General features: G+C 41.8%; 1 protein-coding gene across 4 annotated transcripts in view; it reads left to right on the top strand.

Annotated features, from left to right (window-relative positions):
• The first annotated feature begins 540 nt into the window (after nucleotides 1-540).
• Nucleotides 541-27726, top strand: part of kcnq4 (potassium voltage-gated channel, KQT-like subfamily, member 4) — a 55530-nt gene continuing 28344 nt past the window's right edge. The window contains exon 1 of one of the 4 annotated variants that reach the window (XM_085261641.1): nucleotides 541-1847. In XM_085261641.1, the coding sequence (XP_085117767.1) occupies nucleotides 1546-1847 (302 nt within the window). In that variant the 5' untranslated portion in view covers nucleotides 541-1545. The remainder of the gene's footprint in view (nucleotides 1848-27726) is intronic. The other 3 variants (XM_085261640.1, XM_085261638.1, XM_085261637.1) reach the window with 3 other exon arrangements.

The following is a 27726-nucleotide window of genomic DNA, read 5'->3' as shown; positions in this document are numbered from 1 at the left end:
GATCATATAGTTTACCGTATATACATGCATTAAATATAGGTATATTTAATGAGAAAAAAGAAAAAATGAAGTTGAGAGCTGTGAGAAAACGAGGAAACAGATGATTACACACTGGTTAAAATACTGACAGGATGACCATAGACACTGAAGTCGGAAAAAATTAGTCATGCTGTTACCAAAACGACCTCTTTACTGATAATAATTACTGATAATATCATATCGTGATCATTGTGATGACTTGAGAGTGTAGAGAGAGGTAGAGCGCGCAATGATGATGACAGGGAAGAATTATAAATACATATATATAGGAGGCATAGAGGTGAGTGGGAGATGGAGCTAAAAGTGATGTGTGAATTAGAATAAAACAAATAATAATAAAACACACTGCTGGACATTTTTGTAAAACAAACAACAAACATTTGAAAAAATCATTTGAATACATTTTAAATATATTAGAACGTACACAAAAAGACCCTTCTTACACTTCATCCCCAGATTGACTGATCACCCCCACCCTAGACTCCATGCATATTTTTTGGAAGCCTCACAGATGGTGTCCGGTTCACTACTTGCAAACTGTTAGCAGCATGTATATTCACCAGCTAACTTTGCTGCTCTGTCAGAGATCGCTCACGGTTCCCGGAAAGCGTCATTAAAAAACAAAACAGAAAAAGTGCGCCTCTAGTCGCTGAGAGCATCCCACGCTCGTACCCATCCCGTGCGCAGAGTCCTGCCCGCTAGCGTTTCTGTTTGTGCACGTCAACTCAGCGGAGAGCGGGCTTCTCACCTTTGTGCGCGTTTCCAAATCAACTGCAGATATTTGGTCTTTTTTTCTTCTTAATTTTATTATTATAATTTTTTGGAAGGGTTCCTCGTCTGCAGTTCTTGACATCACGCTGATGTTCTTTACTTCTGAGCTCTCCACCCAGTCAGCAGGGGAGCGCTGGACCAGAGAGACGCACAAGCAGGGGAGAGCAGGCTGATGTTAGCGGCTGTGGTGAGGCTCTGTCTGCCAGTTTAAAACTAAAGAAACAGCTAAGACTCGTTTAATGAACAACTGTGGCTGCTGGGCTCGGTTTAGAGACCATGGATCCGCTGCACGGCCTCTGTCCTGGCGGGTTACTTTTGTGAAGTGTGCGGAATAGATGCTTCACTTGATTGAGCCCAGATGATTTTTTTTTTTTTGCAAAGTGATGGCAGGTCGTTAGCAGCTTGCTTTCAGTTTTCTCGGAGTTGGTGTGTGCGCGTGTGTGTGTGATTACTTCTCTGCACCCCTCTGATTACTTCTTACACCTGACTGTTAACAATGATCGCCGGAGGTCCCGTTTCAGCGCGACTCGCTTACACAACATCTACTGTGCATGTGCATCTCGTCTTTTGCGGCCGCGACTTTATTTGCAGATAACTTTTAAATCTGAACTCAAACTCAGGCTGTGGACTAGTTTCAGTCGGACTATGACTTGGTCCAAACTTTGCTCTGCGCTCCTGCGGATGATCCAGTGAAACGTGTCAAGTTGTCTGTAGTTTAATCGCGACAGCCTTGAGATGTTAGGAAGTCCATCAAACAACGGCGGCATCAGGATGCTGGCGCCTCCGGCTCCGAACGACGAGAGGCGCGTAGAGTTTGTGGCTCTCACCGCCGTCCAGACGGAGAGAAGCGAGCCGTCCACTCCGGAGCGCGGACACCCGTCTCACCGCACGGGTCTGCTGGGCACCCCGCTGCCTGGACCGCCCGGACCTCGGGCCAACATGTCCGCTTCAAGCAAGCGCTACAGAAAGTTGCAAAACTGCCTGTACAACGTGCTAGAAAGACCAAGAGGATGGGCATTCATCTACCATGCATTCATGTAAGTGTGTCATGGCTTTAATTTTGTGTGAGTGTGAACATCCCTAACACATTAAACAATAACTTTATAAAAGTATCAAAAAGTTTGGAAAATAAAGAAAATGTTGGACTTCCCAATCCAGCTGTTTGATCTCTGCATGCCAGCAGTTATTAGATAAATTTCCCAATTAGCCAACAGAGTTGCTTATGCCGCAATTAGCCTGGTCATATGCCATACATCATCTCAACATGGGGTCTGCTGTTCAATTTCCCCTTGTCTCTGTCTCATTAAATCATCAGGGGGACTTATGATGTTAAATTTAATTTGCTCTAATCCACATGGGGGAATTTTTATTTTATTTTTTAAATCATAGTCATTTTGTAAACACTTTGATGTCTGTCTGAAGTTTGTGTTTTGTAGGTTTACATGCTTCACTCAAGGCGCTGAAAAGTAAAAGTGTGGATTATGATGATAATGATTAATAAATTTTAAAGAAGCTCTATTAAGAAATAGAAACTCTCCTCACCGGTGAAGTAAGAACTCATTCTGAACCCTAACACCGGAAGCCTAAAGATGAGTACTACAATTAAAAGCGTGTATTAAACATAGATGTGAAACTAAAGCAACTCTCCTGCTGCAGAAAGTTATAAGTCGGGGCTTTTAAAGGAGCCTGTATGGCCTTAATGTTCAAGAATGTATATACAACATGTAAACACAGGGAGAGTATGAGCTCACTGCTGGTGGTGCCGGTCCCCTCTGACACACCAGCAACTTAAGAGTAGTATGTGAGACATAAGTCATTCATTATATCAAGACATAAAACCCAACTGAGTCTGGTTTTTACCCTCTTCACTTCTCTTCAATTTGAATTCAAAGCTGCATATATGTGTTAGCCTAAATGTCTCACTATATTTGAACGTCTTTTTAAGTCAAGCATAGGGCAGCTGTGCACCGGCACCTGTCTCCCAGCTGTGTCTGCGGCTGGCATGTAGTGGACAGAGCTTCATGTATGGGAGCTCCTCGGACCGGGTCGTGCGTTGTTTAGAAGAGTGCAGCTGTCTGCCTGCCGGTGCCATCATGTGTTTATAACAGAGGGAAATCCCACTTCAGGGCAGTGATTCTCACATGTCCACATCCTATACTGTCTGTATATTAACAAGAGCACGTCAGTAAATGCTACAGCAACACTTTAACCCACTTCACTTTTCTCCATTTGTTTCTTCTTATGCCATTGCTACAGGAGTGTGAGCATGCATTTCCAGCACACACGGGACTATGTGTCATGCACCTCTTCCACCTGATGTGTTACTCATTAAGAGCGATGGCCTTTACAGGGTGGCAGCCTGTGACATTCTCCTTGACATTACTGGGGTGTTGGAGCGAATCGTGGCTCTGCCATTGTTGTTATTTCTCTGTTAGAGAGGCAAAGCAGGCACTCGGAGGTACCCAGATCGAGTTTCAGATGTCACGGCCTCAAAGCTGATTTCGGAAGCGAGTTGCTCCTGTGGCGGCCTATTTTACGTTGACTGCAGAATGTACCTGAGAATAAAATGTGCAAAGCTTTTCAAGAAGCCTTGCACTAAGACGTGAAATATATTTGCTGCACATATGTCTACCTGAGCGCATCATTCCCACGGTACTTCATCCTTCTCAGCTGGGCATTTATTTTGATTAATTACATGTGTGTTGCTCTCCAAGAGGATAACTGTGTGAAGAAAACTCTTTGTACGACGAAGCTCAATTAAGGCTGTGTTGATATGTTGTAATTAAATTGAGCTATACACTGCTGTGTAGGCTGCTGTGCTAACTTTCCCTTGATCCTTTAATTAATCCTGTGTTGTAACAGGGGACCCTGGAACAGATGTGTTGCTTAGAGGGCCTCTCTTTGCAGCTGTTGGAGTGTGCATGGAAAAGCATTGAAGCAGGTCTCCACTGTAATGACTCCTCACATGAAGTCCCACAAGTTCCTCACCTCTGCTTGTCAAACCTGCGAACACACACAGAGAGAGATTTTGCTCTTTAAATCTAGCCTTTTAAAGGTTTTGGTTACAGTGTTGTAAATGTCTGGATCTTGAGTGTGTGGGATGGAGAAAACATTTCTTACACATTCTCTCCTGCAGGTGTAACAGCTGCTGATTCAGAGCTGACAAAAAGTTCTCTTCTACTCTCCATCCTTTGCTCTCCTCTTCTATCATCTCATCAAATCTCTTTTTTTTGTGCTTACTAATAAAATAAAAAAAAGGGCGTTAAGGCAGGAATTTGTTAAAAGGGATTATAGCGTTCATGGAAAGTTCTGTAATAAACACAGAGAGAGTTCCTTTGCTCGTAAATTTGGTCGGTTGTGTAGACGGCAGACAGGTTCTTGCAGAGGCTCTGGTTCAAATGGTGAGTGGAGCCTTTGAACCGTGTTAAGTTTGGCGTGCCCTTTGATAGCCTTTCCCTTACTCACTGTCAAAGCTCAAGACCTCTTTGACACCTTTGAGTCCCACAGCTTTATTTCAGCTGCAATGTGTTTAACTCTGTTAAAGACCAGCTGCCTGACAAGAAGCCTATTCGTTAATACTGTCACTAATGATTGCTTTTGTAATTATTTAGCCTGTAAGATTTTCAAAAAAATTGCTTATTTTGCTAAAATTGTGTAAATGTCCCATCACAGTTTCCCAGAAAACAGGGAGATATTTTAGCCAGCGCCAACACATGAGGTCTGTTAGTGCTGTGGAAACCCAGTATTACACACATATATATATATATGTGATTTTCTTCTTGGGGATTAAGGCACTTATCGCTGACATATGACTCATTAGGGCAAAATGACTTTCATTTGAATTGTACAAACTCTCTTTTTGCCTTACGTAATATGTAAGCATGCCATACAAGGCCCGTTTGCATGTTTTCACATCTGCACGTTTTTTTTTTCTAGCAAAATATACATAAATGGAAGGTGGCTCAAGACTTTTGCACAGTTCTGTGCTCGATCTTAAGTCTCTGGTTTGGTGCAGCATTCGGACTTCATTCTTAATATACAGAAAGAGTGTGTGAGGATGGACTGAGCATTGGCCAGCCAGAGTGATTGATTGGCTCGAAGGAGGGCAAAAATATACCGGTCATGTATTATTGATGTCCTATAGTGAAGGAGCAGAAATGTGCAGGAAAAATATCACATGGAGGTTTTGGTTTGAGCAAGTAGTTGCTTCAATGAGACCTCTTTGCAAACGCTCTGTGTAGGACTATTAGCAGGTTAAAAGACACTTTCTCCTCTCTTTTCTGGCTTTGCTCAAGTGCACTCTGTGAAAACAGTAATACAATACCTTTTGTTGCTCTGCAGATGCTTTGTCAAGTCCTAGAAACAAAACAAACCCTGATGAAGTCAAAGGGGAATCACCAGGCTTATTTTAGCAGTCATTTGCAGGATAAAAATGACCTCTAAATATGTAACTCATATTTAAGTCCACCTGCCTTTCTTCTTTGCTCCCAACCTAATTACAATAACTGCTTGAAAGACTTTTTTTATTTGTAAAGATGAAAAGATGTCAAATTTCCACACTAGCTTTCAAAATATCCAGTCAAGCACACAAAGTAAAAGTGTGGACTTTACTAACAAGGAAAGACAGGTGAAAGAAATTATGGAGAAGTACTCGTAGGCCTTTCAAAGGCTCTCTTTCAAAAGCCTCTCCTGCTTTACCGTTCCTTTTTAAAAAAAAATTGAATCCTTTTAAGATGACTTTCTTCTAACCCACATTAAATTACATCTGAAAGGAGCTCACTTTACTCTTGCAAATGTTAATGTTTCTAAAGAAATGATCGTTAATCTATCAGATCTGTAAACAATCATTTCCAAAGCAAGCTTAATCTTTGTCAGATGAACCACCGAGACTCCACGCCATGTATGAATATCTTTACTGCAACCTTTTATGGCACAAGCATCAGTGATGGTGTGTGTTTATGAAAGCTTGAGCCTAAAGCCACATTATTTATAGATGTTAAGGGAGATACGGCCTAATGCTCTCCATAACCTCTCCACCGATGTTTACCCAGAGCGCCTGTGTGGCTATAGTTAATTTTTCACACATCTTTTCAGTAAACAGAGCAGCTCCACACCGAATGGATCTCGCAAGCTTTTTCAACTAAAGGTGAATTGCCTTTGTGACATTATTAAACTCATTTAGCTCAGACAGCTTGTTGATTGAATGTGCTCCCTCTATCCGTCGACTCTTGCAGTTTTGCCTCCTTCTGAAGCCACTTTGAGCCAGCTAATCTACTTTCTCACCTGGCTCAGGGAAACCGTGTGGTCTTTTTTCCCCCCCCAGGTTTTCAACCACGCGACACAAAATCCGCTAAAATCGCCGCCCTCTGCCGTCCTCCAAAGAGCCACTGACGCGTTTGATGCTGGACCTCTTTTTATTATTAATAGTTTGAGTAATGCTGGAAGTTTGCTTTTTGTAGGCTGTTTGCATTTTTAGCTTGCACACAAAAGTGTTTTTTATTGATGACTAAGGAAGAGAGAAAGAAAGGTGAGAGGGAAGTCTCACCAGAGCGAAGTGCCATTGTGAAATGGTGTGGGGAGAGAGCTACGCTGCACTTTTAACCTGCTCGGGGCTGCAGATTAGATGCTTGGTGTTCATTTAGTGCTGCTTTTGTTTTAATGTGTTCACCTCAGCAAGTTGTGCAAATTCTGCTCCATTAGGAATATCTGTATAAGGATCTAATATAAGAATTTCTCCTCCTTCACTCTGTCTGTGTCTCCTTTCATGCTTCCCTTTATTCCTGTGCCAGCAACATCTTATTTGCAGCACTGGCCGACTTCCCCTCCCTCACGTCTTCATCATCTCCTTTCCTCCTTTCTGTGTATGCTTAAATGGGAAGGATACATATGTAAATACATAAATTTGAGTCAATAATTCAAGACATTTGTCAATTAATTAATCAAACTTCTCGTGTTTATAACTGGCTTCCTGTCTCGTGTGACAGCTTAATGTTTTTCTTTAACACGATAAACTAAAAGTGATTATCTTTTGGATTTTGGCCAGACTGGAAATGATGATTTTCTCTATTTTCTGACATTTTACAAGAAGAATCATAATCTGATTGCCACTCGAATCATTCGATGAACGGCGAAATTTGTCACCTTTTAGCAAAACATGGAAGATTTTGAAACCTGCATCGATGATGTATGAAGGGGAAGCTTTCTTCTTGTATTGTTTTCTGTCTCGTGTTTAGACTCTGGCCCCCCTAAAACACGGCTTCTGCTGTGCTTCTCTGAAAGAGCATCTTTTGCATTTCCTCTGATTTGATTGAAGGAGGAACCAAAAGCCATCTGAGCTGCTAATCAGATTAAGCCCAGAGTAACTTCATTGGACAGGAACTCGGAGAAAATGATTTTGTCTGCTTTGTGTTCTTGATATTTTTAAGGCTGTTTTGGGGAAATGCAAGTGGTCATTTCAACTGGAGATCAGTGTGATCTGGGGTGGCCTGGCTTCCTGTAAGAACAACTGTTTGTCATCTGGACTGTTTAAAGAAGATATTGTGCCTTATACATGAGAAGCTGTAATCAAAACATCAGTCCCGCATTTGCAAAGTTGTCGTTTCTGCAGGCCTCCAAATCCGCTGTGAGAGGTAAACCATCAAAATATTTTAGTGAATTCAAGCTTCCTGTTTTTTTTGTCCATAGCTACAGAATAACATAGCACCAGATATTTACCATAGAAAAAATTAAAGGCCTTAGCTCAAGCAGTTTTCTGGATAATGGATTTTTAAATTGGCCCCTCAAAAATGATGATAGAAAAACATCTAAAAACAGCCCTTCATTCTCCCCTTGAAATACATAGAAAGCTAACAGACAGACTCAAATTGTCAAGGCTTCCTCTCAGATCTGAATTCCTGTTAAGGAATAATGCATATTTTCATTTTGTTCAGGCGAATCCTCGATGGCCATATTTAAAATTTTTATTTTGATGTATTGAGATGTAAAAATCCACGTGACACTCAAAGAACGTGCTGCCGTGTTACTCGATGTTGACCTTTCATGCTTTAAAGGTTACGAGGTCTTCCCCAGCCCTTTTACACCTAGCCCACGTGGACCTCGGCTTCTCTGAAGTTCTCCCGTCATGTGTCCTGACGTCTCTTTCAAAGGCCTGTCACATTCTGGAGCAACTGCTTTAACATCCTTGGGTTTATTTTTCCACCGAGCGGCTGGGTACCCACTGACAGCAGCAGCGTGCGACAGAGGGCAAGAAGGAGGAAGAAGCAGGAGAGAGATTCATTCTGGTTGCTAAGAATGAATGCTAATAGTGATAATGTGATACTATATTGATCCCTGTAGGAAAATTCTGTTTCCCCTTGTCCCCTACTTCAACAGCTACGGCTGGCTGAGGTATAAAATGTTGCTCAAGGACAATGCCAGTTTGGCAGATGCTTGCTGTTGGTGACTGATATGCTAAAGGTTGGCTTGAAAAATATGAGAGGACACACAGTGCATACCCCCAAAACAGCTGAAATGAATAAAAATAAAACACCCGTGCTTTGGAGAGTCAGAGAAAGACGTTGGTGTTCATAGCCTGATCGTCCTTCAGAGGAAGAAAGCGCTTGTATCAGGACATGTGATTAGTGTCTGTGTGGAGGTAGAAACAGGAAAAGTGGAAGGCAGTGAGCTGGAGAGAGAGGAAAGTGGAGGTTAGTTGCTGTATTAATTTCTCCTTTCGGGGCAAAATGTGTCTCCCCTGGGGAGGGGACTGTCTGTCCTGGGATGGCCGATCAGGAGTCAGATTTCCCTCCAATAACCAGCCCTGCTCCCTGTGCTCACTTCCACCAAGGAGCAGGACAAGTGCAAATACACACACACACACACACACACACACACACACACACACACACACACACACACACACACACACACACATACCATTATGGTCAGTGCGAAAACAAACTACTGCTGCTTATTTACTCAGCAGTGCAAAACATGTCAAAATACTGAAGGTGAAACCCAACACACACACACACACACGCACACACACACACACACACACACACACACACACACACACACACACACACACACACACACACACACACACACACAGCAGAGACCTTGAGCCACCGACACTGATTTTGTTTTATTCTCTTGGAGATAACTGACTAATAGGGGTGTTGACACCATCTAATCTGCTGTAATCTGTGTTTATGTAATGTTATTGCCGCGGAAGCGTGCCAGGAATACTGTAGCATTTAGACAGGAGGATTCTGAGGGGAATGCCAAGAGTTTATTTTGATTACTCAAGACCCTCTAAACACTCCAGTTCTGCTTTGACAGCCAGGAAAATCCAAAGACGGCCTCCTAGCTCCAGTTTGCTGTATGTCTCAGTACACAATGAAATTACTGTTACTGTATAGTAACAGTAATTTCTGCAGAGGTGGTGAATCTGCTCAAGTAGACATATTACCAGAGCTGCAAATACTGACAAATTGATATGTCATTTTACTGTAGCTGTTATTCAAACCAAAATGCAGTAGGTGGCGGGGGCGGGCGGGGGGGGGGGGGGGGGGGGGGGGGTTGAGCAGTTGTCTGGGATTGTTGTTACCCCTGTAGTCACTGAATTCAGAACACACCACTCCTACTTCTTAGGATGATCGTCAGTGTAAATGTAACTATTTTTAATTGAAACATGAATATTAGATTACCGCTAAGAGCAAGTCTTCTTTTAAAATTAATGTTGGTGCCTAATAAATAACAGTGTTCCTCTTTCTTTATGTGCAGATACATTTCTATGCACACATTGAAGTTAAGTGGGCTAGCTTCAGTTGGATTTCCACATTCCATCACATGTATGATGAGTTAATTATTAGATGTCAGATTACTCACTTGAAGGGCGTATGTGGAAAAAGCTGAAGCCACACTTAAACATGTCAACAGACAAGTGACAAAGTTGTTACGAGACTTCAATAATTGAATTCTGATTTGCATTAGATTTAAACATAGTTTTTTCTCTTTCACCCAACACCTCCTTGTTCTCTGAGCCTCATTCGCATTTTGCCCTGATTTTAATTAAAGCTGCACGCCACCGGTTTCTAATTCAACCAGCCATGTGAAAGCTGCTCTCTAAAATCACCTGCCGTTATCCACTGAATATACTTACTTTAAATATGATTGTGCACAAAAGCACCGTGCACCTTCTGCGCAGCGACAGTCCCAGCTTGCTCAGTGTGTGAACGCGGACCCAAGTTCGGGGTGATTTTCTCCTGCGATTGCAAGTCCTGGCGATTTCAGTGAATGCAGCGAGCAGGTTGAATGTGTCCATAAAGGTATTCGGTGCGAGTGTTTAGAGTGCTTAGGAAGCAGGGTCTGTGTGTCGCCAGCAGCTGCGAAGACCATAAAGCAAGTCAAAAATAAATCAATAGCTTTAGCCATTATCTCTCGGCAGCACACTTAAAGCCTCAGCCTAATGGGTGGCTGTACCAGCGCACCACAGATGATCAGCAGATGGTGAATAATGTGGAAACTAACTGTAGCTAACCGCTGATAAGAGATTAACATGTTAATTTATATAAAATGTGGAATTGCCCGTGTCTCCTTATCTTATTTACTGAATTAATTTCAGCAGCACTGAGACATTCATGGATAAGTGAAGGCAGATAGGGGTGAGGACTTTAACTGCTGGCGAGGGAGCAACCCAGCCTCATAGAGGTTTTTGAAATAGACTTTAAATCTGTTGTTTCATATTTCTGGACGTGAACTTCCCAGCTTTTTTTATTTTGCTGGGCACAAATTTCCCCTCCTTATTTCTGTGGCCCATAACATATATTTATATCTGACCGGTCTCCTGGTTTGTGTCCATACACACAAAATGAATATTTCCATTTTTGAAGGATGAATGAGTCTGCATTTAGAGGCTCATTGCATTTGTGGGTGGCGTGAAAGCTTTCACTGTTCACACTGGAGACTGTTGTGTGAGTCCTACAGAGGACAGAGTTTTACATTTGCATCCTTTTATTTTGAAAATATTGTTCACTCAAAAAGCGCCAGGCGCTTTGTTAGGGCCAGGCATCAAAATGATGTGATTAAACTTGCTTTAGGTTCAGATACAACGGCCAGTTGAGGAAACTGTACACATCAAATATACGTCCTGTTAAATTCATTTGTCAATTTGCCATGAGACTGGACCAAAGGAAGTGAAATGAAAATGTACAGCAAAAGCTTCTTGTTATACAACTCCAATTACATACATTACCTGTGGCCAACTTAGTGATCAATTAAACCAGCATGCGTGTGTTTGCACTGTGAGGACCCACGCAGGCACAGGGAAAACATGGAAACTCCCCACAGAAAGGCCAGCCGGCCGCTTCAAAGCAGGAACCGTCTTCTTGCGAGCCAGCAGTGCTCTCTTCACTGTGCTTCACAAATTTAATATGTTTTATTTCATATTTAAAGTCAGAATTTTCTGATTCTGTAGTCCTTATCATCAGAATACTGAATAAAGCTCTCACACGTTCTCGTTCATGATGTGCATCCCTGCACAGAAGAGATGGATGGATGTCTCATGGATGCAATTCGGTCACAAGCATCTTCGGGATATCACGCCATGTCTCTCTGGCTGCTGGTGTTAGATTTTAGCCTCTCTCCACGTGTTTGTAACTTGAACCAATCAGGCATAACCTGTAGTTTTCAGGACGCGGAGGCAGTGTAACTGTGCAGGCATGCCTGATTTGTATGTATGATTATAAAGGTGCTGTTGCTGTTTGGGATGAACCTTGGCCTTTCTTTTTCTCTCCCCTCTCTTCTCATTCTGCTCTGTCTCTTGTAAAGGCTGGGATAGCCCGTGTCTCTCTCTCTATTTCTTTCTCCTGTTGACCCTGCCTGGCTGCACCCGCATGCACAGCCCAGCTTAAGAGTTGTTAAGATCATCTTAATTTATAATGGCAGTCACTATAAACATGTGAGGAAGCAGCACCATGGAGATGGAGCTCAAACAAAATCACAATGTAAGACAGTATTTATAAGGCCTGCCTTGTGTGCAAAAAGCCGGGTACAGCTGTGTGTGTGTCATTGCTCATGTGGTTGAAAGCGCGTGCTGTCAGAAGAAGTCTTGATTGGCACTTTTGCAAGACGTGTGCATTCATGCAAGTGTGTGTTTATGGAGAGCGTGTGCGTGGGTTTGCCTGCACGTGTGTGTGTGTGAAGGCCTGGTTAGCGGTGCTGTGGGCACACCATAAACAATAATCAAATGTTAACGAGGAAGCCATAATTACGCCATGCTGGCTGTCAGTCTGGTGAGATTGTTTTCTTTACCTCCATTACACCCTGCCACTGCTCTCAAATATCTTATTTGCAACTGCTTCCTTCGATCACAGCACCATTTTCTTTGTTTCCTGTTCAACGGTTACTTTTTCAGTTCCTGTTGTGATATATTTGCTTCTCTTATCTTCGTCTCTTCATCAGCAAGTTTTGCTTCCGTTTTGGGCCTCTTCTCAGTTCCATATTATCTGTTTTTTTAACCTCTTTCTGCTCGTTACGCGCTACGTGAAGTGATTCTGTGTCAACGAGTCCCACTGTAAGCTGAGGAGGAGGGGAGAATTTTCAGATTGCCCCTGTTTTCAAGCTCTTCGCCCCCTCTCCACGACCCCACAAGCTATAGATGCTCTTCTGCATCTACAGCTGCTTTCATGGCTTCTATCACCCCCTGATTCACTCCCCCTTCTTTTCAGCAGTTGAAGGTAATGAATGATTATTGATGACGCAAGATGTCAAAACATGTTTTCTCGCAAAAGGTTAAAAGCAAACATGAACATAAAGCTGCCAAATCAAACTGTCCTCATTTTTGCATGTTTTGATGTCATGCAGGACTGACTGACTTGAAGTTTTTTTTCACACTTCCTTTGCAAAAACAGCTTTCAGAACTACTGCTGTACACACACACACACACACACACACACACACACACACACACACACACACACACACACACACACACACACACACACACACACACACACACAGGGAAACAGTAAATCTGTCTCTACATGCATGCATGCGTGTGTGCGAGTGTGTGCGGACTCTCTGGTCTTGTCTTGGCCCCGAGATTAAAGCAATGTCAGCAAGTGTGTGATGAGACCTCACAGACGATGGCTAGCTCTTTTCCATTCTGGATCTCCTTGTCTCGCTGTCTCTCGTCTGTCCAATCCATTATTCAGCCACCACTTTCTGTCTCTTGTCTACTATTTTTTTCTCATTATCTTTCTTGCTGTCTGACTGATACTAACTCCTTGTGGTCAGCGCAGTTCCTCCTATCTTAATATATATTACTGTACTATATCTATTCTCCCTCTCCCATCCTCCGTCTCTTCTTAGCGTTCTCGCTGTCTCTTGCACACTCAATCATTTTGCCCTCCGACTGCCAGACCTTGTGGTTTCCTGTGATGTGCAAGCAGTGCGCCAGAGTTAACATTACTGAGGGGAGCAGGAAGAATACGACACGAAGCTGTGCGATCAGAAATCCACACTAAGCTGTCAAATCTGTAAATGAATGTATGTAAAGATTTTCCATTTTTGCTCTATAATCACCTTTATAATTCTTATGTTACAAGATTTTTTAAATGACTCGTTTACAGGACCAGCAAAAGCACGATTTCACTGAAAGTGTTATGTTCTGATAAAATAAAATTGTAAAGAAAGAAAGAAACGTTAAAACTGCTGATGCGTGACGTCAGTAACAGTAATAGGTTTGCTACACTGTAGCGTTCTGCTGGGAAGCTTTGGGTCCTGGCATCTATCTGGATGTTGCTTTGACATCTGCCACCCATCACTGTTGGAGACCGAGCACACCTTCTTATTGTAAGGACAACCGCTTCCCCTGCAGGACAGTGTGCCCTGTCACACTACAAAAAACAGTGCCAGCCAAGCTCGAGAAACACAACAAAGAGTCAGAGGAGCCACAGGGGCTGCCGTACACCACAGGACTCCCCCAGAAATCCACTTTCCAGTTTGGTTTAAGTGGTTCAAAGTTGTGTTTGGTAGCACTAGAGAACTGTAAATATTAAGCAGCTGGTTTTCTGCCTTATTGGTGTGCGAATATTCAACTGGGATAGCCCCTCAAGTCAGATTTCCAACTTAGTAGTTGGTAGTTGGAGTAGGAGAAGAAACACCAGACCCATCTTCACAATCCAAGATGGCAGCAGTGCATGTAAACAGTAGTAAAACTGTAAAACTTTGTGCTGCCCGTGTGCAGAATTTGTGGCTCGCTCAATGATCCACACGTGGAACAATGACCAGGCTCTAGCTGTGAACGTGCTACAGCGGCGTGGTCATTCCCAGTTCCAGCATCTGACTTCCAAGTTAAATGGAACGCAGCGCTAAAGACAACATAAGTTAAGTGGCATCAGGCTGAGAACACTTGACCATCTCAGACTAAAGTATAGAGCTTTACATTGATGTGTTGGAGAATCAAGTTATTCGAGCGCCCATAAATAATATGCACTTATAGTTATATGCACACCCTACAGTGCCAGTATGTGTTCCCAGAAGCTGCAGAGGTTAAGTCGTTAAGCTCAGGGCAATTTTCATAACCTGAAATTATTTTTAAACATTAATGTAATGAATCCTGTTCTAATTTCATTCAAATTTGATTCAGCACAAATTAAGCGCTACAATGTAACATAAGCTTCACAGCTTACTATGCAGCCTCTTCACTGACTGTGCCATGCTTAGCAAAACTGGCACTGCACATAGTTACTGGTCCCAGTACAGAGATCTGTAGTGTCGGCAGTTTGAGGGAGAATCTGAAGGGATAACAGAGAAAGAAGAGCAACCGACCACGTCTGGGTGGCAGGAGAGCTGGAGTAATGTGGAGGTATGCTGAGGTTCAGTATAGGAATGAATAATGCAGACGAGGGTTATCTACTCCGCTATCATCTAATTGGCTGTAATGAGTTAAAGAGGGGGAACATGTGTAACTAAGAGGCTTGAAAGTGGTCCGTTCTCAAGAGCAGGGGAGAGTGAACAAGTCAGAAAAAGATCAAAATTGAAAGTCACGGAGCAGCTACGGATAAAGTTACTCCAAACATAACCTTCTCGTATTTCTGTTTCAGCAGCATCACATAATCAGTCCTCTGTATTAACGTGAAGAGAAATGTTGAGTTTCGGGTTTTTTTTTACTTGTGTTTGCATTTCCATCCCAGCAACATGAAGGAGGGACTCTGTGTGTTGGACCCACAGTGGGAGCTTGATGACTGCTTTCCATCCTGCTTCATGTTTTTGTTAGTCTGTAGGGGGATGTGTGTCAGAGGGAAAAAAATAACACTACACTGCTCATAGTTTAGATAAATGTAAGAGAAAGTAAAAGTTAAAGTAGTGCACACATCCTGCCTTCGCTATATTCGTTCAACAAAGGTCAACAGTTTTCACGGAGTGGTTTTGGTGTTTATTTAATCAGCATCTGTTTACTCGAAGTAGTACAGTGAGGAGCGGTGCCCTTCGCCCTACAAGTATCACAGCCTGCACTCACTGTGCTCTTTTACCCACTGGCTCAGATTGTGATATTGCTCAGTGTACAATGAGAAATTATAACCAGCCCAGTGTTAAACCTCTCAGTGTTGCCAAAGATGTTTGTAGCTAGTGGCGCAACTCAGGAAGTCGTTATGGAAAATGGCAAAGTCCCTGCATATGTGTGATGTGTCTGTGTGGAAAATAGCTTCACTGGAGGGTGATGTACTATAAGCCTTTTTCAAATGGCTCTGGACTCTGTCCTAAAATTACACATAGACACTGACAGTTACACAAAGCCACGCAGAGGCACACAAAGAAACATTCGGTGTGACAGCAAGCGATAGCTGAGGAGTAACACAGCGCAGCCCCTCCGTGTGATGCGACCTGGATACATGTGTTTAACCATAAAAACAATAGAACCGACATTAATAAATGAATAGTGAGACAGACTCTAGTTTTTCATTAGAGAACTCATCACACCTATAGCTGCTACCCGTCTGTCCCATTTCAACTGAGAGGCCACTATCATTCGGCATTTTTAATTGTGATACAATTTAATGCATTTGAAATCATTTTTAGTTTGTTCAGACTAAACTAGCAGAATGATCTAAACTCATTACAGAGAGACATTACAATCCCACAGTCGAAACACATGGATGTTATGTTAATTGGTGGTTCTAAATCGACCATAGGTATGAATGCAAGTGTGAATGCCTCTATGTGTTGGTCTAGACTGGTAACCTGTGCAGGGTGTACCCTGCTTCTTGCCCCATGACACCTTAGGTAGGCTTCAGTAGTGCACTGTGCAGCGCTGTGTGATGGGTCGTGGGATGTAAATGTGCCGGTCGCTAAAGCGCTTTGGGTCGACTTCTGTGTTCAAATGTGCTATAGGCTATAAATGTTGGCTTTGACAGTGCATTTGTTTAAAATCACCCATGTCCATTTGGGTGCTTATTAGAAATGAATATTGATTGATGAGTGTATAGATTTTTACTGGTATATGAACACCATCTGGCTACTCGCTGCGCTGCATGGAGCCATATTTGCCTTTAAAATAGTAAGTAGGAGTGCAAAGCATGCAGCAGCATTGAGACAGCGCGTCCTTCATTTGACGTGGAAAACCTGTAGCTGTCTTTTTGTGTCAATTTAATAGATGGCCAAAATATTATGCTGTTTCTCAGTGAATAAGTTGCTGGAGGCAGTTGGAGTGCGGGCCTTTCCTGCAGTCAGTCGTGATTAAGACACATAATGTGTCACTACCCAGTTTAGCTCCTGCGGGATGGTTTTACTGCACGCCATTGCTCTGGTTTTCCCTCACTCCACGTTTTTGTAACTGCCCTTTCCTTTAAAAAATAAAACTAAACAAAGCAGTGGATAAATGCATTTTTTTAAAGTTCCTGTTTATTCAAAGAATTCATGTTTGTATTTTTATTTTTTATTTTTTTGCTTAATGGGAGTAGTCTGTTGTAGGTCATGTTTGTGTGGCTATCAGGTCAAAGCACTTACAGATGAGGAAATGTGAAATAAATGGTAGTTACCTTGATGAGCCTGACTGATATACTGACAAATATATAATTTAATAGATATAATGACATTTGCACTAATTTAGGGTCAGACCCAACAAAGTATTATTAACAAACCTGTGTGACTTTAGATGAGGTCATTGCTCATATTGCAGTTCTCTAAATGTGCTCAAATCTTGGTAATGGTGGCCCCAGCTTTACTTCTGGTTAAATCCCATCAGCTCCTTGAGATCTGCTGACCACCTCAGTTGTGTCCCACCTGTCTTCACTTTCTCACACTCTTTGCCTCAATCCTATTACACCGAGTTCAAATGTTACAGTCACAGCTTTCTTTGTGTTGTTTCTCAATCCTTGAGAGCTGCCCCTGACCCTTTGTAATCCATCTCTGGAGATCCCCGCTGCCGTAGTAACCAAATTAAACGTGTCACAGAGTAATGATGATTGGCCTGAAATTCAGTCATAGCTTCGGTCAAGGGGGGCAGGGGTATCTGTAGAGTAGTGTGAACATGTGTTTTGAGTCACGAGGATGTATGCCCAATAAACCCCTGTGAAGTCGGTGGTTTTCTGAGCAAGACTAATTTCTCTTCTAGGAGAAGTTTTCAAGATATCCAGGTTTTGTTTGTTCAAAAACAAGGTTTCAGTGAGCACCCTTAATCAACCTCCAGCCCCTCCGATGGAAGCTGTGTGAAGGCTGAGCTCGTGTTGGTGAAATGTCAGCGCTATGGATGCACACTGGTGTGTGAAGTGGCTGCCCATACACCTACTAAAGGGTTTGTAGGCTCTGTGCTAATTGGCCCGCTCCTGGTAACAATACAGCAGCTAAATGTCAGGGCTCCCTCAGCACTTTGTCTCCATGCTGGTTGCTTCTCAGTTCTGTATAATACTCTTCATTGATTAGAAAAAAAACCCCACTCAGGAGACAATAGACCTCGTGAGTTGGGCTGGAGTGGGAGGTTGTGTGTGTGGGAGTGTGGGTTAGTGTGTAAGCCTGATTATAAGCTCATTCAGGTCACTATTTTTCCAGCTTAGTGGATAATTTTTGCTAATATTGTTTATATAAATCTCACAGTTTATATTTTCCAGCCTCTTTGTCTACAGGAACATAAATCTTATATAAAGCGTGCAAACAATTTTATGCTGAATTGTCCAGATATTAAAAAACAAACATTTTCTTTGAGGTGAAAACATTTCAACAATCACAAAGAAAATCATGTGTAATTTCTATCAATCCAAGTCTGGTTATAAAATACACACGCAGGCTTTTGCAGCCCCCATGAAACCACTCTGACATCATAAAATGACCCTCTGTCTGTGGTTATAATATTATTTCACTCCATTTACTATTTAAAAAGCTGACCGCATCAGACATATTTCTTTAGTCTCTAACCATCCGTACTGTATACTGTATATGAATCGTCATAACACTGAGCCACAGGAAACCATCAGAATACGCTGACTCTACATTAGCACGCAAAATGTGTGTGCGTAGCGCATGAGAGGTAAAACAAAAACAAAACCCTCAGACTTCCAGGATGAGTTAATGCATCTGCACAGATATAAAAGTGTAAGATGACAGATTACGGTGGTGCTTAATTATAGTTCTTAAATCAATTTGTTTAGTGAATCATTGCTGATAATGCAAATAAGCATACAGAGTAGATAAAAGCAGCAACACCAACAATAAGCAGGGTTATGTCCCCTACCTTTGTGTTTGCTGCCTCTTTTTCCCGTCTCTTTGCACTTTCTGTCCTCCCTCGCTCTTCAGCTCAGTATCTCTCTCGGGTGCAAGAGTGGAATAACTGGTGTTTAAAGGAGGCTTTAATTTTATTTACTTTCTGTTCACATTGCTGGATTCTTCTGAGTACACTGAAATTTCTTTAAATGTCACTGAGCTACAAGCCCAATTCTAGAAATGTGTGGATGCTGTATAAAATATAAATAAAAACAGAGGCAATTATGTGCAAATCTCATTAAACTTTATTTAATTCACATTTGAAAAAGGAAAACCAAAAGCCATGCTTCTGTAATAAATGCAGCATGCAGTTTAGCATTGTCTTGCTGAAATATGCAAGGCCTTCCCTGAATAAGACATCATCTGGATGGGAGCATGTGTTGTATATACTTGCATGTGACTTTTCAGCATCTGTCTTTCCAAATAAAAGCTGCCAATTTAATAGGCACTAGTGTACCCCTATACAATCAGAGATGCAGGCCTTTGAATTGTGTGCTGATAACAAGCTAAACTGTTCCTCTCCTCTTTAGTTTGGATAATGTGGTGTCCATATTATCCCCCCAAAAAATTCAGATTTTGATTTGACTGGTCTGAGTCAGTTTTCAACTTGAAGAGAAGATGATGGCTTTTCTGGAGCATGTTCACATCTTCCTTGAACAGAAAAAAAGCTCCTGCACAGAAAGACGAAGAGGAAAATCTGAGGGAACTAAACAAACTCCATCAACTCATATGCAACCAGAAATAATACTCAGCATAGTAGAATAATAACAGGAATGAAAAACTAGGAGCATTAAATTGAAACCAAGCCATTCCAATTCATTCAAATGTAACTGTTACATGTTTCAGTAAGGTCTTCACATAATGTCAAGGTCAGAGCAGCCACTGACACCACAAGGGTCATGTCCTCGATATTTATGTGAAGATTGCTAGACTTCTACTGAATGTCCATGAAATGATCAGTTAATCAAAGTGTTGCTCGCTGGTCAAAGTAACAAAGGAAAAAATATTTTTTAAAAGTCACCCATGAGGTTAAAGTGGGACTGTGTGTTTTTACATATTGTGTGCTTTTATTATGTCACTTGCTAATTTGTTTCAGTTTTACTTTCACTGACTGGTTAGATGTGGGTACTAAAACATACTTTGGTCATTTTAGGAAAAGGTTCAGGTTTAGGATCAAAGTTGCCGTTTCACACACGTGACCGTGCATGTCGAAAAATGACAAATTGGAGTGAGAGACCTGTCTCACTAATGCCATAAACTGGACCTTCAAGCTGTGCAGCCAAAGGACAGCTTGTGTGCAACTCCAGCATCTCCGGATCCGCTGTAAGACCACATTCACCTGTTTGCTTAGGCCTTTCTTAAAACTGACATGTTTATTAGTACCTTTATGAGTTCTTTAACTCAAGGTTTTGGACTGAAGTTGAAAACAAAAAGGGAAAATTTGCCTGCCAAAGATTAAAACATTTTAAACCGACTGTTGCTGGGATGGATATCTGCTGTGGTTTTAAGAGGTGCACAGTCTTAAGCTCATATTTCAACTTTAATCCTGACAGTAATGGAAAAAAAGTGGAGAAAAATAGACAAGGGAGTTTAAAGTCAAGTGTTTTCAAAATGATAAGGTTTGAAAATATGTCTTAGAAGTATAAATTGTTGGAAAACCAACTAAATAAATATTGGAAATGTCCCTTGGAATTTGTGGATTTAAAAAAACAAACAAATTAGACCTGATGCTCTGGTGGAGAGTCACTGAAACCATTATGTTACTGATATTCAGACACACAGTAAAACCATTAAAGAAATGTGGCCTTTTAAAAGTGCACTGTTATTTTCAATAATCCTTTAAGCTAAATTTCATGTTCACAGTCAGTGAGAGCCTGGAGCAAACATCCAGGGAACGGAAGAAGCTTTCTGTTCTTCCTGCACCTAAACGAATAGTGTCAATGAATCAAAAGCAAGGAACAAAGGACTCGATTACACTGTGATGTCACATTAATTGTGTGTATGTGTGTGTGTGTATATGTGTGGCTGGCAGATACTTTTAAGGCTGCTGTGACTGGGAGTGACATTCCCCAGCAGGGAAAATGTATCAGTCTAATTGGCACTCTGTTTAAAATTCATCATCTGTGGACAGACAGTGGAACAGCGTGGCAGTCAGTGGCTCTTTGGTGACTACGTTTGATTGTCTGGCTTTGCAGCAGGCTTGGCCTGCGACTGAGCGAGAACGTAATGAGAACGTGCAGCAGGAGCCTGCGTATGTAAAACAAACTGTTTGGGCACAAGTGTCAGGTAGCGCCACATCTCGTGATGCAAACTGCCAAGGTTGCACAGCAGCGCTTCTCTCTTGACCTCTCAAGATGTAAATAATTTATCTAGTCTAATATTCCTGTAGGTTGTAGCATTCAGAGGAAAACAAACGTGTTCCTCTTGTTCCTGCACAAGACACTTATGTCCCCCCCCCCACACACACACCCCCACTGCTGCCACCACACACATCAGCTCCCGCCTTTCCTGGTGTGCCAGTACAAGAACCTATGAATTGCTCAGTCAGCTTCTTTTCTTGTGAAAAAGCACATTTCATCTCATTTGTTTGCATTTTTTTTTTTGCCTTAAAAAGTTTGCTGTCCCAGAAGGAGTAGGAGTAGGGGGAAGGGGTGGGGTAACCAATAGGCCCGGAGGCTGGCCTGCTTGGTGCCGTGCAGCCAACCTGCGCACATTTTCCCTGCAGTCGCTATTTAAGGAGAGTGAAATGCTATTAATATCTTTCTACCGTTTCCACCTTTCTCCAGTCTCTCCCTCTTCTTTTTCTCTGCTGACGACACGCTTCCTCCTCCTTTTCACTCCCTGCTGCTTCACCTTTTTCCTCTCCAGGCACAGCTCGTTAGTCCAATGAAAGTCTAGAACTGTTTATTGTAGTTTTCTTTTTGTGTCCCCATTACGTGTAACTGTGATATGCTAAATTGCCACAGTGGCATTTGACATAGATTCTGATGTGTTTGTCAGACTATAAATAAATCTCTCGTTCCAACCGAGCTTTTCTGAGCATTTGTTCAAGCCGGTCTATATGTTTGCCAGTGCGTGCCCTTGCAGAAGGTGTCACTGCAAGTGTGTGTTCAATAATTGGACCGTGCTGTTATTTGTGTTTGTGCACCTGGAGCATGTGCACAGATTGCAGGTCAATGCCTGAGAGTCGTCGTCAGAGCCTCAGGGATCCAGGCCGGCGCCGTCCACACAAACACGCAGACACACACATGTACAGTAATAGGTACTATGACTTGACCCCATGGCCCTTTCGGTTTATGTCCATATTCACCTGCTCTTATTCTCCTGCTTCTCTTTAACTTCTTTCCCTTCACTGACTGAAATTGTGGAACTATTTTTCACTTTCACTTTAGGTACTTGATACCTAATTCTTATAAATATATGGTGAAAATAAAGACTACATTATCTCTTTTTCTTTCTCTGTCTTCTGTACTGCCGCCTCCTCGTCCTCCCCCTCCTCTGTTTTCTGTAACTGATAGCTGCTTTATCACCAAGTCGTGATTGAATCAAACCTGCATTTTCCCACAATCCAGCTCTGTTTCTCTCGACCTGGTATACTGGCTGGTGTACGCATAGAGTGCTAACATGCACACACAGTGTAATGAAACAATACACAATTTGATGTATGTTTATTAGAGCTGGTAACACCTTTTTATCTCACTTCAGCGTACTCACAGGCCGGCTGAAGTAATGTGAGAACTCCTTTTTCACTTATGTATGCTTACAGGAAAACAGCAGTAAAAGCACCTTGCCTAGCTTCCATTAAAAGCAATCTTCCTGCTCTGCGAGCTGCCGAACATTCATTTGTTGTCTGCCCCAACAGCAGACCAATGACCCTCTGGAGGTCTAAAGGCCCAGAGCCAAATTCTGTGCACTTTATACATACAGAGGCTTGTGGTCTGTATTACGGATCTTTAGAGTTTCAGCATAGAGATGCTTCTCTTTCTCTCTTGGTCTCTCTATCTCTCCCTCTCTTACTGTGCTTGCATTTTTCTTGATTCTCCACCGTGTCCACGAGACAAATTACACTCTTGGATGTTGGAGAAAAGTCAGATATTCTCTGTACAAAGCAGAGCATGCATTATTCTTTTTATAAACTTCTGGGGCAATTACTAAGCCTTTGAGCAGACAGCCTTTCAGTAAACTTATTGAGTGGCTCACTTACATAATGTATTGTATTTATTACATCATGGCAATCTTTTTGATGTGAAACATCTACACTCATATGAAAAAGAAAGTTTTCACAGGACACATTTGCAGTCCTGTGGAAAACAATTAAGTACACACTCACTATAGGAATTAAGTAACAACCATGTGTTGCTAATCAAATCCACTTGATTAACTGATAAATAATAAGTGTGAGCATCGCTATAAAAGCGGAAGTCTTGGCAGGCTTCTTGTCTGGAGCATTCATGTGTGTGTTAACACAGTGCCAAGCAGGAACGACATCAGCAGCAATCTCAGATAGATAGGCCATCCAAACACTTTGATCATCCACAGCAGAAACATATAAGTCAGTCTACCCATGATTGGGCGTCCCAGTAAAGTCACCCCAAAGTCTGCAAAAAACCCAAGAGCTACATTTCAGAATCTCCCCGCCTCAGTCGTCATGGTAAATGTTAAAGTTGACGATGGTACCATTAGAGAAAGACTGCACAAGCATGGGTTGTTTGGAAGAGTTGCCAGGAGGAAACCTTAGCCTAGGTTTGCAAAGCTGCATCTGGACAAGCCACAAGACTTCTGGAGCAATGCGCTTTGGACAGATGAGACCAAAGTGAAGATGTTTGGCCATAATGTACAGCACCAAGTTAGGAGAAAACCGCATATTAGCACAAACACATCAAGTGTCACAATGATGGTGGAAGTAGCCACATGACCTGAGTCAACCAAGACCTCGAAGAACACAAGTCAAATGTGGGTCATGCGACAGGATAACGCTCTCAAGCAGAGCAGCAAATCTCCAGCTGGATGTCTGAAAAATACAAGAATCAAGGAGCTGCAAAGGCCCAGTAAACGTCCATACCTCAACCTGATTGAAAAGCTGTAGTGGGAGCTTAAGAGAGCTGTGCATAATCAAATGCCTGCAATCCTCAATGAACTGAAGGTTTGTAAATAAGGCTGGGCCAAAATTCCTCCACAACGATGTGAGAGTCAAACAAAAAATGATTACTTCAAGTTAGTGCTTCCAAAGGTGGTTTTATAAGCTACTGAATCATGGGCTGTACAGGACTGCACAGAGTGCTGTGAAAACTTTCTTTTTCACAGGACTGGATGTATGTTTATTTATAATGTGCTTTTAACCTTCTTTTCCTCTGAGGTCACCTGGGCCTGTCATCATCCTGTGCTGAATATGTAAAGCAACGGCACTTTGATCTCTACCTCATAAAAAACATTATATCTTTAATGCCGACCTCAAAAGAGCATTTTTACTCTGACATTTCTATTCTTTCTTCTCAAAATTCTTACATCTAAATCCATTTTGAATCTCTTTAAAAAAATAACCTCAATATAAGGGTACTTTATTGAGGCAGGTTAAAGTCAAAGCTGAGTCAATTTTCTTTCAGTGTCCCATGAGGCCAACCATGCTGAATTGGTGGATTTCAACTGATGCTTTGCTCTTAATTGACATTTCCCTGAAAGGGAGGGCGTGATGGTGTGTGGTGATGCTGGGGTGGATGGAGAAATGTGCCTTCAGCAGAAATGTGACTCCCTCTCGATATTCATCATGCGTGGCCTAACTGTCTGCTCGTCTATTTTGCTTGATTATGCATTTATATCTTAATGTTCATAAGTAGAAAGAAGCAAATGCGTCTACTTGGTGGATCTTAACAGGCCTCTTAAATATATAGAAGAGCCGTAACAGAACGTAAAAGTGAAGGCAATGAAAAAGGTCATCATACATGTCAGATAACTTTAAAAATCTGGATATTATGCAGTATCAGTGGTCTCTTTGACTGAATTTGGGCATATTATATTTTCCCAAGCACTAGTCAGCATTGTCATCCAAATAGCTTTGTTATTTGTATTAGTAATAAACAATATATCAGTGAATTATTTCAAAGGATTTTTGTTTTTATTTGAGCCAAGGAGCTAAGTGGGGTTGGTGGTCAGAAAAAATGGAGGGAAACTGAAAGGGGGAGTAACACTTTGTGCTTAGTGATTTTAGGATCTTATTTTCCTCTGACATTTGCACCAATCAGGCACACTCCTTATAGGTGAAGTGAATAAATAACATTTATTCACTCATTACAATGCTCTGCTGGGAAACCTGGGGTCATAGGGTTAATGTATATATTAGATGCAGAGCAGAGTTCTGCATGGCAACAGCACTCCCCGAAGGCAGCAGCCTCCCCCGTTAGAACAGAAATACTCAGGAGTATCATTGAGGAGCACTTGAGGTCTTCACCCCAGATGTTGATGCGATCTTGACCTACGGAGGCTCTACACCCAGGCCCTGATTGGTCAGAGCTATTTTTGGCAGCACAAGGAGAGACCTCCTTGACATTTTGTTTTAATGTTGTGACAGATAAGGGTACATATCCAACATACTGGAGAAAATGTGATAATGTCCACACCATTTATGTAACTTTACCTCTCTGCAGCACCACCGTGGATTTTGAATCAAACAATTTGGAGCCTGTATTTCATGAATAGTTAATGAAATACTTTTATTAAACATGTGTGGAATTAAAGCTCAAATTCTGCACTTTGTGCTTCAAATCAAACGACTGTTTGATATAAAATCTACTTTGGTCTTTTAATGCTACATGTACGTTTGGCTGATATTAATGCTCATCTGTGGCTTGTGAACAGGATGAGATGAGTTTTGAAGGGTTTGTTGCATCATAGCGGAAGTAGATTTTATAAATATGCCGTCTAGTTGCAGAAACGGATACGATGACTCATTGAACTGTATAGAAATTGCTGTATGCAAGGGATAGTATTGTATTCAGGTAAATGCAGAGTTGTGTTTCTACGGGAATGTTGTGTCTGCATTTTGTAAAAGTCAAGCTGTCGATCCCGCTGTCTGTGCTCTAACTTGTTTCCTGTCATAAAGCACAAGTCAATGAACCCCCCTGAAATGCTGCTCCAACGAATCTCCTCCTCACCGTATTACACACAACGCTTTGAGTTAATTGGAGAGGAAGGAGAGGGTTTAGTCAGCACATTGCTCAGCTGATGAATGACCAAAATGCATTGTTTGCCGAGAGTCATCTCAGTGTATTTTTCAAACTATCCCTTCTGTGGCTGGAGCACTGTTTACGCCTCGGTGGGCTAAAAAATATACAATGGTAATTAGGAGGTGTCTGTTTATTCACGCGTGGTGTCCGGTGTCTTTCTAGCTGTCTAAGATCTGCTCTGTCTTTCTATTTGTCTCACTATTGGGAAACTGTGGCTGGGCAGGCAGACAAAACAAAAACAGTCTGAGAAGTCGCTCACTGACTCACATCTCACATTCAGTTGAGAAGAGTGAAAGTGAGACGTGTTTTTTTTTTTTTTTTTTTACGAGAGCACGAGTTAGACCATTCAGATCAACTAAATCTTTACTGCTGGATTTTAATCAGCTTAATTGATAATGAAGGCTAATATTATCGGCTGATAATTGGCTGTTTTTATATTGAAATTTCTAATGGCCAATAAGTGAAAAAGAAAAAAGAAAAGAAGAAATGAGAGATAACCCATAAACCGTGTTACGAGTGTTGGGGTTGCATAGTGTAAAAAAAGAAAGAAAATCAGCCGATATATTGGAATATCAGAGTTTTAAATCACCTAATATTGGTGTCAGTATCGGTCTTAAAATTCCCAAAAATCAGCCAGTCTCTATAATTTATTAACATTTTGTAAATTTGTAAAATATATTTAGTTATTATGTACTTATTAATAATTGGGAAGTATATACTTATTATATACTTTCCATTATATTTAACGTATTATATTTATTATATTTATTCCATCCATCCATCCATTCGCTTCCGCTTATTCTTTTCAGGGTCACAGGGGGCGCTGGAGCCTATTCCAGCTGTCATAGGGCGAGAGGCAGGGTACACCCTGGACAGGTCGCCAGTCTGTCACAGGGCCAACACACAGGGACAGACAACCATTCGCACTCATTATTTGGATTATCCAATTAACATATCCCCTCAAGCTGCATGTCTTTGGATGGTGGGAGGAAGCCGGAGTACCCGGAGGGAACCCACGCAAACACGGGGAAAACATGCAAACTCCACACAGAAAGACCCCGGCCTGATGGTGGAATTGAACTCAGGACCTTCTTGCTGTGGGGTTATAGTAGCCCTTTAAAGCAGTACTTAGCCACCCTTTTTGTCTGATTTTAATAAGTTCCTCTTCATCTGTCGTCATGTTCCAAATGTGGTCTTTTCACTTGTCTTAAATAACTTTTCAGTAGCTGGGACCACATCCTCATTTGTAGGAGGCGTGTGCATGAATTGAGCCTGCGGTTTTGGGGAAAGGCCTCAGAGGGGAGTAGCATTGGGCCGGGCAGATCCGCATGCACTAATGAGAGGTGAATGAATTGAAAAAGGGAGCGAGGAAAAGCCGACAGAACGCCAAAAGGATGAATGTGTGGTCCTGCTCCTGAAATTCAGATAAATTATTTCCAATGAAACATACTCTTTCAACACTTTCACACACTTAATTTACTTTTTAGTATAGACCATATTTTTAACCCGTTCACACTATTTTGAGAAATAGTACAACATCATTGCAAACACTCACTTCTTCTGCTCCAGCTTTGCTCACCTAGTAATTGATTTCCTCCCAGGCTTCTGATTGGCCTACAGTTATATACATACAGTCGCTTTGGCGTGGTCTTGGCAGCGCTTGATGTAGTTTTTAAAGTTTTCGTGTGGAGGGAGATGTGTTTTAGACGGTGTTTGTGTGCATTTGATTTAAAGAGTAAAAGCAGAAAGCCCCCATTTAAAAATATACCCATGCACATGTCAATGTAGCCTCATCTACGTCGACTTGCTACAGCTTTTTAATATAGTAATGAATGACTATGTGCAGCTGTATATTCTCAGCTGTATATTCTTTACAACCTGGCGTCACACATGCTGTTTGAATGATTATTTCCCCCTTAAAAAACATGTAGATCTATTTCTTCACATCATGACC

Source organism: Mchenga conophoros, linkage group LG22, assembly GCF_057382185.1.
Source record: "Mchenga conophoros isolate Kocher_MC1m ecotype Shallow Benthic linkage group LG22, M_conophoros_male_GT1.1, whole genome shotgun sequence".
In the NCBI taxonomy this organism is placed as follows: domain Eukaryota; kingdom Metazoa; phylum Chordata; class Actinopteri; order Cichliformes; family Cichlidae; genus Mchenga; species Mchenga conophoros.
Note: the sequence above shows the minus strand (reverse complement) of the source record. Positions and strands in the feature narration are given on the sequence as shown.